General features: G+C 41.9%; 1 protein-coding gene and 1 pseudogene across 1 annotated transcript; one reads left to right on the forward strand and one right to left on the reverse strand.

Annotated features, from left to right (window-relative positions):
• LOC109748130 (AAA-ATPase At4g25835-like) overlaps window positions 1-8346 on the reverse strand; it is a 30790-nt pseudogene extending 22444 nt beyond the window's left edge.
• A 3436-nt stretch (window positions 8347-11782) lies between these two features.
• On the forward strand, window positions 11783-13676 carry LOC120962502 (protein FAR1-RELATED SEQUENCE 5-like). The gene is made up of 2 exons (XM_040386243.3): window positions 11783-12936; window positions 13009-13676. The coding sequence occupies exons 1-2, from the start codon at window positions 11804-11806 to the stop codon at window positions 13433-13435; spliced, it is 1560 nt and encodes a 519-aa protein (XP_040242177.2). The 5' UTR covers window positions 11783-11803; the 3' UTR covers window positions 13436-13676.
• Window positions 13677-13708: the final 32 nt, after the last annotated feature.

The raw sequence follows: 13708 nt of genomic DNA on the forward strand, positions 1-13708 counted from the left end.
TATGGGTATATATAGGAGGAAGAAGTACGTCAGGGGAGCCACGAGGGGCCCACGAGGGTGGAGGGCGCGCCCAGGGGGGTGGGCGCGCCCCCCCGTCGTTGCTTTCTTGACGTGGACTCCAAGTCTCCCGGATTGTTTTCTTTCCAAAAATAACTTCTCCAGAAGGTTTCATTCCGTTTCGACTCCATTTGATATTCCTTTTCTTCGAAACACTGAAACAAGGGAAAAAACAGGAACTGGCACAGGGCTCTGGGTTAATAGGTTAGTCCCAAAAATAATATAAAAGTGCATAATAAAGCCCATTAAACATCCAAGATGGATAATATAATAGCATGAAACTTCATAAATTATAGATACGTTGGCGACGTATCAAGTTGCTACTTATGATGATTATTGTGATGAAACTTATGCTATAAAAAGTAGTGATGATTATATTTATAAAACTTGTCATGATTATGATTACCCTTTTTCTGAACATTAATCTTTTAAGGTGGAAACAATTTATAGTATTCAAGTCTCTTATGATACTCCCACTATTCCGAATGAGAAGAAATTTGCTTATGTGGAGAGTAGTAAAAATTATATGCAAGTAGATCATGAAAAGAATGCTTTAGGTGCTGGCTATATTGTTAAATTCATTCATGATGCTGCTGAAAATTATTATGAGGGAGGAACATATGCTTGTAGGAATTGCAATAATATCAAGTTTCCTCTCTATGTGCTTAAAGTTTTGAAGTTATGCTTGTTTTGCCTTCCTATGCTAGTTGATTATTGTTCCCATAAGTTGTTTGCTCACAAAATCCCTATGCATAGGAAGTGGGTTAGACTTAAATGTGCTAGTCATATTCTTCATGATGCTCTCTTTATGTTTCAATTCTTATCTTTTATGCGAGCATCATTGAAATCATCATGCCTAGCTAGGGGCGTTAAACGATAGCGCTTGTTGGGAGGCAACCCAATTTTATTTTAGTTTCTTGCTTTTTTGTTCTGTTTAGTAATAAATAATCCTTCTAGCTTCTGTTTAGATGTGGTTTTATGTTTTAATTAGTGTTTTTGCCAATTTAAACCTATAGGATCTTCTTGGATGATAGTTATTTGATCTTGCTGAAAATTCCAGAAACTTTCTGTTCACGAAAACAATTGTTAAAAATCACCAGCACGTGATAAAATACTGATTCCAATTGCAGCAGATCAATAAACAAATTATCTAGGTCGTCCTATTTTGGTAGATTTCTCCGAGTTCCAGAAATTTGCGTTAGTTACAGATTAGTACAGACTGTTCTGTTTTTGACAGATTCTGTTTTTCGCGTGTTGTTTGCTTATTTTGATGACTCTATGGCTAGTAAAAGAGTTTACAAACCATAGAGAAGTTGGAATACAGTAGGTTTAACACCAATATAAATAAAGAATGACTTCATTACAGTACCTTGAAGTGGTGTTTTGTTTTCTTTTGCTAACGGAGCTTAAGAGTTTTTTGTTGAGTTTTGTGTTGTGAAGTTTTCAAGTTCTGGGTAAAGATTCGATGGACTATGGAATAAGAAGTGGAAAGAGCCTTAGCTTGGGGATGCCCAAGGCACCCCAAGGTAATATTCAAGGATAACCAAGAGCCTAAGCTTGGGGATGCCCCGGATGGCATCCCCTCTTTCGTCTTCGTTCATCGATAACTTTACTTGGAGCTATATTTTTATTCACCACATGATATGTGTTTTGCTTGGAGTGTAATGTCATTTTATTTAGCTTTGCTTGCTGTTTGAATAAAATACCAAGATATGAAATTCTTAAATGGGAGAGAGTCTTCAAATAGCTACATAATTATTTAACTACTCATTGATCTTCACTTATATCTTTTCGGAGTAGTTTGTCATTTACTCATGTGCTTCACTTATATCCTATGAGTAAATGGTTGAATGATTTGAATGTCATAAATTTGAAGTTATATATGTTTCATATGCCTTTCCCATGGGGAGTAATGCCTTCACATATAATAAGTAGAGGTGGTAAATTTATTGAAGGTTAGCAAACATTGTATTGGTCACTTGAACAATTCATGAAAGAATATTGAAGGAAGAGAGATTTCACATATACTATCATGGACATCTTCTATGATTGTGAGCCCCATTAATTATTTTCAAACCTGAGCAAATTAGTTGAAGTTGGACAAGGAAGACAACATAATGAGTTATGCTTGGGTATATTTGTATAGAAGTTATATTGTTATGGATCCTCTAACATGTGGTGCTTGCTATTTAGAATCCTTTGCTAGCCAAAATATCTGTACTAAGCGGGAATACTGCTTGTGCATCCAAATTCCTTGAACCAAGTTTCTTCCATGAGTGTCCATCATATCTACCTATATGCGGTATTTACCTACCATTCCAAGTAAATTTGCATGTGCCAAACTCTAAACCTTCAAATAATAATCTGTTTTGTATGCCCGAATCGCTCATGTAGCGACTAGAGGTTAGCAGTATCTTCCATGCTAGGTGGGTTATTCTCACGATGAGTGGACTCCGCTCATCATTCACGAGAAAATGGCTGGTAACTGGGATGCCCAGTCCCATGATCAAAAGATCGAAATCAAATAAAAAATAATTGCAAACAAAACTCCCCCAGGATTGATGTTAGTTGGAGGCACCCGTTGTTTCGGGCAAGCCATGGATTGATGATTGTTGGTGGAGGGGGAGTAAAAATCTTTACCTTTCTGTTTGGGAACCGCCTATAATGTATGTAGTATGGAAGATATTGGGAACTCTTGGTCGTTATGTTGACAATGAAAGCATACCTCTCAAAATTATTTTCATCTCTGTTTTTGCTGCGAGCTCTGGCACCTCTGCAAATCCCTGATTCCCTCTGCGAAGGGCCTATCTTTTACTTTTATGCAAGAGTCAGTAGTATTCCTTCTCATTCCAACCTACCCTTTAGTTGGAAAGCATCATATGATGGAAATATCTAAGCATATATGGCCATTCAAATATATTTGATCATGAATTATTATTGTTGACAATTATCTATATGATAAATAAGTTGGGAGGCGAAACATTAAGCCCCTATCTTTCTTTGTGTTCGATGGATGCTGTTTGTTCTAAAAATATGCTTTGAGTGGTAGCAATCATGGAAGACTAAATGATAGTTGAGTATGTGAAGTTTGCTGAATCAAAGCTCTGACATAGACTCTTTCTGAAAATAAGATGAATTGTAATTGTTTGATGACTAATAACATGGTTTGTTAGTTTTCAAGAAGGTTTATGATCTATACTTTAACATGTGAATAGCTTGTTACTTATTCATGAAAAGTTTTATGAGTTGAGCTACTGTTATGACATATAATGATGCTACAAAAGGTGATTGAAATTATCATTGATCAAACTTATGCACCTGCTAGCATTCACACTTCATAAATTATTTCTTTTATCATTTACCTACTCGAGGACGAGCAGGAATTACGCTTGGGATGCTGATACGTCTCCAACGTATCTATAATTTATGAAGTATTCATGCTATTATATTATCCATCTTGGATGTTTTATGGGCTTTACTATGCACTTTTATATGATTTTTGGGACTAACCTATTGACCCAGAGCCTAGTGCCAGTTCCTGTTTTTTCCCTTGTTTCAGTGTTTCAAAGAAAAGGAATATCAAACGGAGTCGAAACGGAATGAAACCTTCTGGAGAAGTTATTTTTGGAAGCAAAGCAACCCGGGAGACTTGGAGTCCACGTCAAGAAAGCAACGAGGGAGGCACGAGGCAGGGGGCGCACCCACCCCCCTGGGCGCGCCCTCCACCCTCGTGGCTCCCCTGACGTACTTCTTCCGCCTATATATATCCATATACCCTAAAACCTTCGAGGAACAGAATAGATCGGGAGTTCCGCCGCCGCAAGCCTCTGTAGCCACCAAAACCCAATCGGGACCCTGTTCCGGCACCCTGCCGAAGGGGGGGAACCCTCAACGGTGGCCATCTTCATCATCCCGACGCTCTCCATGACGAGGAGGGAGTAGTTCACCCTCGGGGCTGAGGGTATGTACCAGTAGCTATGTGTTTGATCTCTCTCTCTCTCGTGTTCTTGATTTGGCACGATCTTGATGTATCGCGAGCTTTGCTATTATAGTTGGATATTATGTTTCTTCTCCCCCTCTACTCTCTTGTAATGGATTGAGTTTTCCCTTTGAAGTTATCTTATCGGATTAAGTCTTTAATGATTTGAGAACACTTGATGTATGTCTTGCCGTGTGTATCTGTGGTGACAATGGGATATCACGTGACTCACTTGATGTATGTTTTGGTGATCAACTTGCGGGTTCCGCCCATGAACCTATGCATAGGGGTTGGCACACGTTTTCGTCTTGACTCTCCGGTATAAACTTTGGGGCACTCTTTGAAGTACTTTGTGTTGGTTGAATAGATGAATCTGAGATTGTGTGATGCATATCGTATAATCATACCCACAGATACTTGAGGTGACATTGGAGTATCTAGGTGACATTAGGGTTTTGGTTGATTTGTGTCTTAAGGTGTTATTCTAGTACGAACTCTAGGGATGTTTGTGACACTTATAGGAATAGCCCAACAGATTGATTGGAAAGAATAACTTTGAGGTGGTTTCGTACCCTACCATAATCTCTTCGTTTGTTCTCGGCTATTAGTGACTTTGGAGTAACTCTTTGTTGCATGTTGAGGGATAGTTATATGATGCAATTATGTTATTATTGTTGAGAGAACTGGCACTAGTGAAAGTATGAACCCTAGGCCTTGTTTCCTAGCATTGCAATACCGTTTACGCTCACTTTTATCATTAGTTACCTTGCTGTTTTTATATTTTCATATTACAAAACCTATATCTACCATCCATATTGCACTTGTATCACCATCTCTTCGCCGAACTAGTGCACCTATACAATTTACCATTGTATTGAGTGTGTTGGGGACACAAGAGACTCTTTGTTATTTGATTGCAGGGTTGTTTGAGAGAGATCATCTTCATCCTACGCCTCCCACAGATTGATAAACCTTAGGTCATCCACTTGAGGGAAACTTGCTACTGTCCTACAAACCTCTACATTTGGAGGCCCAACAACGTCTACAAGAAGAAGGTTGTGTAGTAGACATCACCTATGAGGAGAAACCAGTCAGGATTCTTGAATTTGCCAGTCAAGTCACCTGCAACAAAGTTATCAAGTTTTGCAAAGTTCAGTGCAGCCACCATACCGAGAACGAAGCCACCTGGGAACGAGAGGATGATCTTCGCAAAGACCACCCACACCTATTTTCTAGCCATCCCGAATCTCGAGGGCGAGATTCATCTTAAGGGGGGTAGGTTTGTAACATCCCAAATTTTCAATTTGAAATGTTATACATAGATCATTCATGCATATCATATTTTGTTGCATTTCATTTCGCGATCCTCGAAATTCTAAGCAACTCAAGGACCCTCGGAGAGAGTTGGGGATTTCACTGTTTTCATATTTGAATTTTATCAAATATCGAAACGAGGATTATTTGTGTTATTATTTTTCTCTCCGAAAATATTTCATATTAAAAATGTATGAAAGGAGATAATATGACTTCTCAAAAAAAAAAGAAATATTGGAGGAAAAATATTAAAATCAAATATTTATTTTATTTGGATTTTTATTGCTATTTTATTTGCATTAGAAAAATTGCATGTTTTCAAAATTGCATTTTAGGGCCAAGAAAATGTTCATCTTGTTCTAAATATTTTATTTAGACGGCGGAAATTTGTTTTGGCATTTTTAGATTTTTATTTATTTTTCTAGGATTTACTTTGGCGGAATCTGTTTTTTTTTAACTTCTCCCGCGCCTGACTGGGCCAAGGCCTAGCCGAGCCAGGCCGCCGGCCCGCGCCGCGCCACCGCCTCCGCCATGCCCGAGTCCGGCCAGGACTCGGCAGCCGCCGCCGTCGCCGCCCGGGACTCCTCCCGCCCCCTCCCGCAAGCCACCCGCCCCCTCCCCTTTGTAAGCCGCCGCCCCCGCCCCCAAATCGCCACCACCGCCGCCGCCTCCCGCCGCCGCCTGCCACGCCTCGCCTTGCCGCGCCGCCGCCGCGCCGCACCACCCCGCGCTGCCCCGCGCCGCCGCGGAAGCCGCCGGATCTGCCGCCGCCCATCCGATCTCGCCATCCGGTTTTTTTCGGTTTAGGTAAAAACCGTCAATTTTTTTAAAAAACCTAGTTACGTTTTTTTCTTCGGTTCGTCGGTTTTCTCAGTTTAGTTTATTTGGCGGACGTTCGTCCGTCGTTCGTTTTAACGAACGGTTTTCACCCGTTAGCCACAGACAACGAACGTTCGTTCGTTAGCCTGTTCGTCAGTTTTTCTTTTTCTCGGGTTTTTCGCGATTATTTTCGATCGCGATTTCTAATCCGATTTTCGTTTTAGTTTATCTTTTCGCTCGTTTATCGGAATCAGGCGATTCAAGCGCCTAGATCTTCGTCTCGAAGCCCTATTTCTGTTTAGCCAACTTGAACAAGATTTTGGTACTGTAAAATTTGACTTTAGTCCAGATTAGTAATCGAATCTTGTTTCTTTCGCAGTTTGAGTTTCGTTGCTCCGTTTGATTTGATTCTTTTTGCAAACCGGAGTTCTTAAGTTGAACTTTCTGGTTAGGTTTTCTCATTTGAGATTTACCCGTGCATCTTTGCTTGATTGCTTATGTATGCTATTGTTTGTTTGCGATAGAATTCCCGGAGTGCGAAGCGTGCTACTACGAGTCTCTAGGTTTTGCGGATCGTTAGCAAGGCAAGTAACACATTGATCGTACTCTTTTCATACCCAGTTTTTATGCATTAGCTCCAATCCTCAAACACTGCATAATTAGGATGTGATTAACATGTGGGTATTGGGAAGTAGTTGATGAGGTAGAACCTATTGCCCTGTTATTATCAAACCCTTGGGAGTTACTTCTACGTATTGCTTATATTGCTATGCTATGCTCGTAGACGTGGTTTGGGTGAGTGGATCCATAACAGATGTGAGATTGTTAATTAATGGTTCAACTTAAGGTGGCAACTTTAATACACATCTGGGTGGATTGCTTGTCGGGCACCTGGAGAATCCTGTGTTGTCCTAGGATATCCCGGAGTACCCGTGTGATAATCCTAAGGTCCGCCACCCAGGCTCAAAGGGAACCGAGATATTTCATGCTAGAAACTTCCGTGTGCAGCCACAAGCTATTATGGGCTCTAGCATAGTTGAGTAAGTTGCATGACCTCTTCCAGTGGTAGGCTAGCAGATGTAGAGGGATGTAGGTTGGTACTGTCTACCCGGGGTTAGAGTTAATGCTTCTGAAAAACTGTGTCTCGGTCATCCGTTTCTCAAACACCATGTAGTGCGAGAAATCCAATGGAGGAGATCGAGTCTTGTGGGGAAAAGTGCGCAAACCTCTGCAGAGTGTACAATCTAATCATGGTTAGCCGTGTCCCCGGTTATGGACATCTTGAGTATCTAGTACTTGGATTATCCTAAGTATCTCATCACTCTAATTTAATATTTTTGGGTTGATAATTATTTTAATTGGGATTGAGTTGGAGGAACCTTCTCAATGATGTTTCAACTACCATGATAGTTGAAATAAAATTTATTCCGTTGTTGTAGGGAAAAATTGGCTTTACGCAAAACTATAACCGTAGAGCTTTCCACCAGCCAAATATGCATGTAGTGATAGCATTTTTCTGTTCTTGCTCTACTGTGTTATATTGTCAACATATTCCATGTGCTGACCCGTTTTCGGGCTGCAACGTATTACGTTGTAGACTTTTCAAACGAGGAGTAAGGTTCGTTAGGTCGTTGTCGTGCAGCTCAGCTATGTTGTTGGAGTTGATGGACTCACTTTATCTTCCAAGCCTTCCGTTGTTATCATATTAGATGACGTTATGCCATATTTATTGTAATAAGTTCTCTTTTGAGACATTCGATATAATAAGTGTGTGATTGCTACTCTGTTATAAATCCTTCGAGTACTGTGTGTGTCAGCATTACTGATCCAGGGATGACACTGAAGCATAGAGACTTGACCGTTTGAGGTCGGGTCGCTACACCAGCGCTGCCACCCCGGCCGCCAAAGACGTTGTACGATTGTGCTTGTGTCCCATGCCGGGCTCGACGGGGCGTGCGGTGAAGGTCCACTTGACGCGGACGCTCTGGAAGGTGTCGCGAGCGGTGTGCGCGTCCGAGAGCAAGGCCACGGCACGCTCGACTGGCGTAGCTTGCAGAAGCGCATGGTGAGACCGCGGCGAGGCAGCGCGAGGCGAGGTAGAGATGGGCGGCGTCGCAAAGGTCATTGGTGGCATCGGAGCTGGCACCGTCGGCCTCGTCAATGAGGATGGTGGCCATGGGCACATATAATATTCCGTAACAAATTAAGTAGATACATAATGCTTTCATAATGTTAATTTCCTTAAAATCTGTTATTTGTTTCCTGAAAATCTATTATTTGTTTCCTAGGGAGAGGGATCGGTTGATTTGAATAATTTAGGAAAGTTGGATCTGTAATTCTTTGTACGTTAGGAAAGTGTTGATTTGTAATATAAGAGTTGAGAGAAAAATACTGATTGGTAATAAACCGGCATGAAAGGGGTGGTGGGAGGTGGGACGAAATAAAACCGGTGTACCAGGCTACCAACTCAGACATCTCTACTCCTAATGTCTGAGTTGGTGAATAGCCTTCACGGTTTATTTTCGTCCCACCATTTTCAACCGTTTTTTCGCTGGTTTTTTCGCCTCCGTTGCCCCCGCACGAACGCAAAAAAACCCCACCTCCGCAGAAAACCCTCTCCTCTCGATCCCATCCCTCGTTCGATCTCCTTGCCCCCGACTCTTCGTTGCCGTCGCGTTTGTTGCCAACGCCATCCGAGGGAGGCGTCGCCGCCGCCACCGCGTCTCCAGGGCAGGGCGGTTTGAATCCCTGTCGTCGATGTACGGGATCGAGGCCGATGAAATCCGGGAGACGTCGTCGCCGCCGTCCGAAGGGATACGCCGCTGCCGCGTCTCCAGGGAGGCGCGGTTTCAATCCCTGCCGCCGCCGCGTCTCCAGGGCAGGGCGATTTCAATCCCTGCCGCCGACGTACGGGATCGCCGCCACCGAACTCCGGGAAACGCCGTCGCCGCCGTCCGATGGGAGACACCGCCGCCGCGTCTCCAGGGCAGGGCGGTTTCAATCCCAGGTATGCTGAGGAGATTTGGCTGTCAAATAATCTCGCTGCCAACTAAATCTCATCCGGTGCCCACACGTGATCATGCATACAACTGGAAGATAGAAATACAAATACAAACTTTAGTAGCTATCTTCAAGTAGAGCTCAAACCAGTAGCTATCTTCAAGTACTTTCAGATTCATGGTGGTTTGTTATGCAGGTATTGGATTGCATTGGTATCACAGAACCCAAGAAGCGTATGGTTAAAGAGGTTGACGGAAGACACTGGTGATGCCCTGCCTGAGCACCTTAGACTTTACCAGCAAGACCAAGCTATGGGCAGGTCATTTAATTTCAGACATTCAACATTCTCCATGCATGCTATGGAAATGGTGATGTTGGGTGATGCACGCATGCTTGAGCGTGTTAGCACGTTGGCGGGGGAAAGGCAATCTAACTGATGGTTGATACGTCACCCGCTCGTATACTCTGTTCTCATTGTGCGACCCTTGCAGTATAGTATAGGACTCATTTTTTTCACCTTTTAATTCTGGTAATCCAATTCATAGGTTACTCACTTTGCTTTAACTAACAGCAAGGACACTGCCATCTATGAATATATGAACAAAACAAACCGGTGGTAGAGTCTTTTAGTTGCCCCAATTCTCCGTGTGAAATGCTTTCTGAATGTCAAAGTTTGTGTAGATTTTGAAGATATATTTTGCATATGTACTTGTGAATAAGCTTAAATGCCCGTGCGACTCTGGAGAATGGGACAATGCACATGTGTGATGCCTGAAGCATGCACTCTTTAAAAAAAGTTAGATTACTTGTACTTTCACGCATCTAATCTAATTATTTAACAGTTCAGTTCAAGTTACATATATTTTGTTTGTGGGCTATTCTTATAAAAAAATGCACATCTAATGTATGATTAATTTCATGATCACAAATATGATTTAATTATGTAGCTCTTTGATGAAGTCTGAGCTTTCTTTCAAAATGATTTGTTTTTCCGGCAATTCCTCACAAAACAAGCGGTACGAAAGAGTGCATCTTCTGTTTTAGAATCATTGTTCAATTATTACTGTCTTGGTCTATATTTTGGTTACAGATTTACATGGAAAATTATATTTGCAATGTCATTGGCAGCCGTTGGTGGAGGAGTTGACCATGGGCAAAGCGCTACAGCCAAGCCTTCTCGCCATCGAGCTCCTACTATTTCCGATGGCTGCCACCCACGCCGCTCATTGCGAAAGAGGTAATAACGATGGTCTACTGTCAAAATATTCAATTAACCAAAGCACGATTAGCAAAGTAGACAAAGTTGCCACAAACAATTTTTTTAAATACTGTCAAGAGAGCATAATTCACAACATGTGATTTGTGAATTATTAGACATACTGGAATTGATATATTTTTAACACAAGACTGCAAGGAAACATTTTTTCTTGCATTGGTTCATTTACCTTCATGAATTTAGTGCAGATTTGAGAAAGTCCAGACCTAAAAAATTGTACAACGCTGCATTAATCTAGGACCTGGCGATGATGGGTTCAGCGAGCAAGCATCCTTTCATGGATTTCTGGTCCATGAGAACTTGTGCTCGGCTGATATCAAGCATCCTGTGTTGTGGTGCGGTAGCGGGATAACAAGGATTTGACTTAGAAGAAAAGCATCGTCAGAAGGCTGTCAGTGGCGAGATGGTGCATTTTTGGTAATTTTCTGAGACCATTGTTTCCATCATGCTATTTCTTAATCGCTTCAATAAAGTCTCTTCAATATTACTATACTTTCTGTTTCAAGGAGGAAGGCTAGCTTTCTGGCTTCATTTTCTGCATCTTCGTTTTGTTCATGTTATCTATTTTCTTCCCCACAATCCGGAATATTATTGTAGTTCTTATTTGCTGTTACCATATATATAGGCGTCATATCTAGTGCATCTGGGATAGGTGGTGCATCCGTGTATCCGTCGACTCCTCAGCCGGCCGATTCACATCTCACGTATGGGATCAAAAGCAACATAATTTTGCAGAAACACGCCCACCGCCTCTCCAAGTCCAGTCAGCTAATTTGCTAATAACCCCCTCCGCTAATCACACTTCTAAATCCCTTATTCCCTGTTCGTCTCCCTCCCAATCCCTAATCACGGCCGCAACCTCCATCCCAACGAGGGCATCGGCCGCGGCAGCATGCATCCACAGGCACAATCGCCACGGCGGATTTCGTCTGCCCTGGCGATCTCAGCGACGGCCACGACGGGATGCATCTCCGAACTCCCCATCAGCTTCGTGGAAAAATTCTCATCACGTGATAAGCTGCAACAGATCGTCACGGCGGCTTCTACTGTTAAGGATGTTGAACATGCATCAGCGGTGATCCATAATTCAAGTGTCGACCATCGGTGTGCCTATGCATCTAGCCATGGTGTGGCCCATCTCACTTGCCCTGCTACTTCTGTTGAAAATACTAGTGCTGCAGAATATGAACCGAACTTCAGTATGATGGATGGAGCTTCAGGTAACATCCGTAAAATCCAACCATGTTGTGTATGACCCTGATGATTATTTGTCTATGGTGTACATGCGTACTTTTCTAGAGAATAACCGTGTTGATGCATGTGCAGCTACAAAATCAGGTAAAAGCTTGCAAACTCAAATGAATGAGCGCGAATTTACTACGCCAAGAAAGAAAGAAAGCATTCCCCTATTCGTGAGTGTGATAAACTATGATTCACCATGCTTCTTACCAGTTCAGAGATTTATGCATAATGATGATTATTGTGATTCATTATTTATGTTTCAGTGCTCGTCTTTTACGCCGAGTTGCGACGAAAAATTTACAGGGGTCAACCATCACTTACAGAGTGTGTTTTTTGGTGCGGCATTCTTGTGCAATGAGCAGACTGAGTCATATGTTTGGTTATTTGAGACCTTCCTTACAGCAATGGGAGGGGTAGCACCTAGACTCATTATAACTGATGAAGCTGTTAGCATGAAGAATGCGATTGAAACAGTTTTTCCGACCACAGTGCATAGGTTATGTATGTGGCACATAATGGAAAAACTTCCGGAGAAGATTGGACCAATAATTAGAGAAGAGTCTGAATTTTGGGACAAGATGAATTCGTGTGTATGGGGTTCGGAAACTCCAGCAGAGTTTGAATCACAATGGAATTCTGTCATTACGGAGTATGGCTTGGAGGAAAATGAGTGGCTGGTTAAAAGGTTTAGCATTCGCGAGTCATGGATACCAGCTTACTTTATGGACATACCATTGGCGGGTATTCTCCGAACCACTTCAAGGTCTGAAAGTGCAAATTCATTTTTTAACCGTTTTATTCATCGTAAGCTTGCTTTGGTTGAGTTCTGGCTTAGGTTTGACATGGCATTAGAATGCCAACGAGAAGAAGAGTTGATTGCTGACAACTCAAGCATTCATACAACCCCGCAACTATTGACACCATGGGAAATGGAGAAACAAGGTAGAGATGTGTTTACATATGAGGTGTTTGAGAAATTTCAGAAAGAGATTGTTGCAGCAAGAGACCATTGTTGCATCCAAGGCATTGCACAAGATGGAACACTAAAAATAGTGACATTGAGAGGTCGATCCCATAGGATTAGGGAAGTTCAGTCTGACACCAAAACCATGATAGCTCATTGTTCATGTAAGTTATTTGAAACAATTGGAATCCCGTGCCGCCATATCATGCAGGTGTTGAGGGCTGAAAATCAAAATGAACTTCCATCTTACTACATTATGAAAAGATGGAAGAAACGGTGCAAAAGGTATACAAAATTTATGCAATTGATATTCTAATTGAAAACCAAATGGCTGACATTATATAATTTTATTTACAGGGAGAATGTGTATGATGAGCATGGGAATTTAATAGAAGAGAAGGCAACCGATTCATTGAATGAAGCTACGAGGAAGAAGATTTCAGTTGTACGCAACAAGTTGGAAGATCTAATTCAGAAGGCCAAGCACTCGGATGAAGGCATGGATTTTCTAACATCAAGTGTATTAAATATTGAAGCACCTTTGGATGAAATGGTTCCCACATCAGGTGTGAAGCACACTAGACAAGATGAGAATGAGGCTTTTATTGGTTGCAATATTCCTACTGAAATTGACATACACCCGCCAACTGATGTTCGCACGGTGGGGAGATGCAAAAGAATAAAGAGAGGAAAGGAAATAAGTGAGGAGGAACAGAAAAAGAAGAAGAAGGAAGCCAAGGTAAAGGTTGCACGCTTGTGCAAGACAACAAATAGTTTTTCATGATAGTCGCAATTGTCCTAGCAAAAAAGAAGGCAAAGGGGCTGAGATTGTGCTGCAGATGAAGCCAAGTGGTGCTCCGTGATGGCTCTCAGTCTGTTGAAAAACATGAATTTGTATTAGTGAGATACTAATATTATTTCCTTGATATATTGAATTCTTGTGATGGATGGAAAATTGAGTTTCTTGAACTGTCTCCCTCTTATTTTCACTGAATTGATTTTTAATGAATAGAGTGTATGAAGCAGCAGGGGCACCATGTTACATTATGTTCACATA

This window comes from Aegilops tauschii, chromosome 4 (genome assembly GCF_002575655.3).
Source record: "Aegilops tauschii subsp. strangulata cultivar AL8/78 chromosome 4, Aet v6.0, whole genome shotgun sequence".
Lineage (NCBI taxonomy): Eukaryota > Viridiplantae > Streptophyta > Magnoliopsida > Poales > Poaceae > Aegilops > Aegilops tauschii.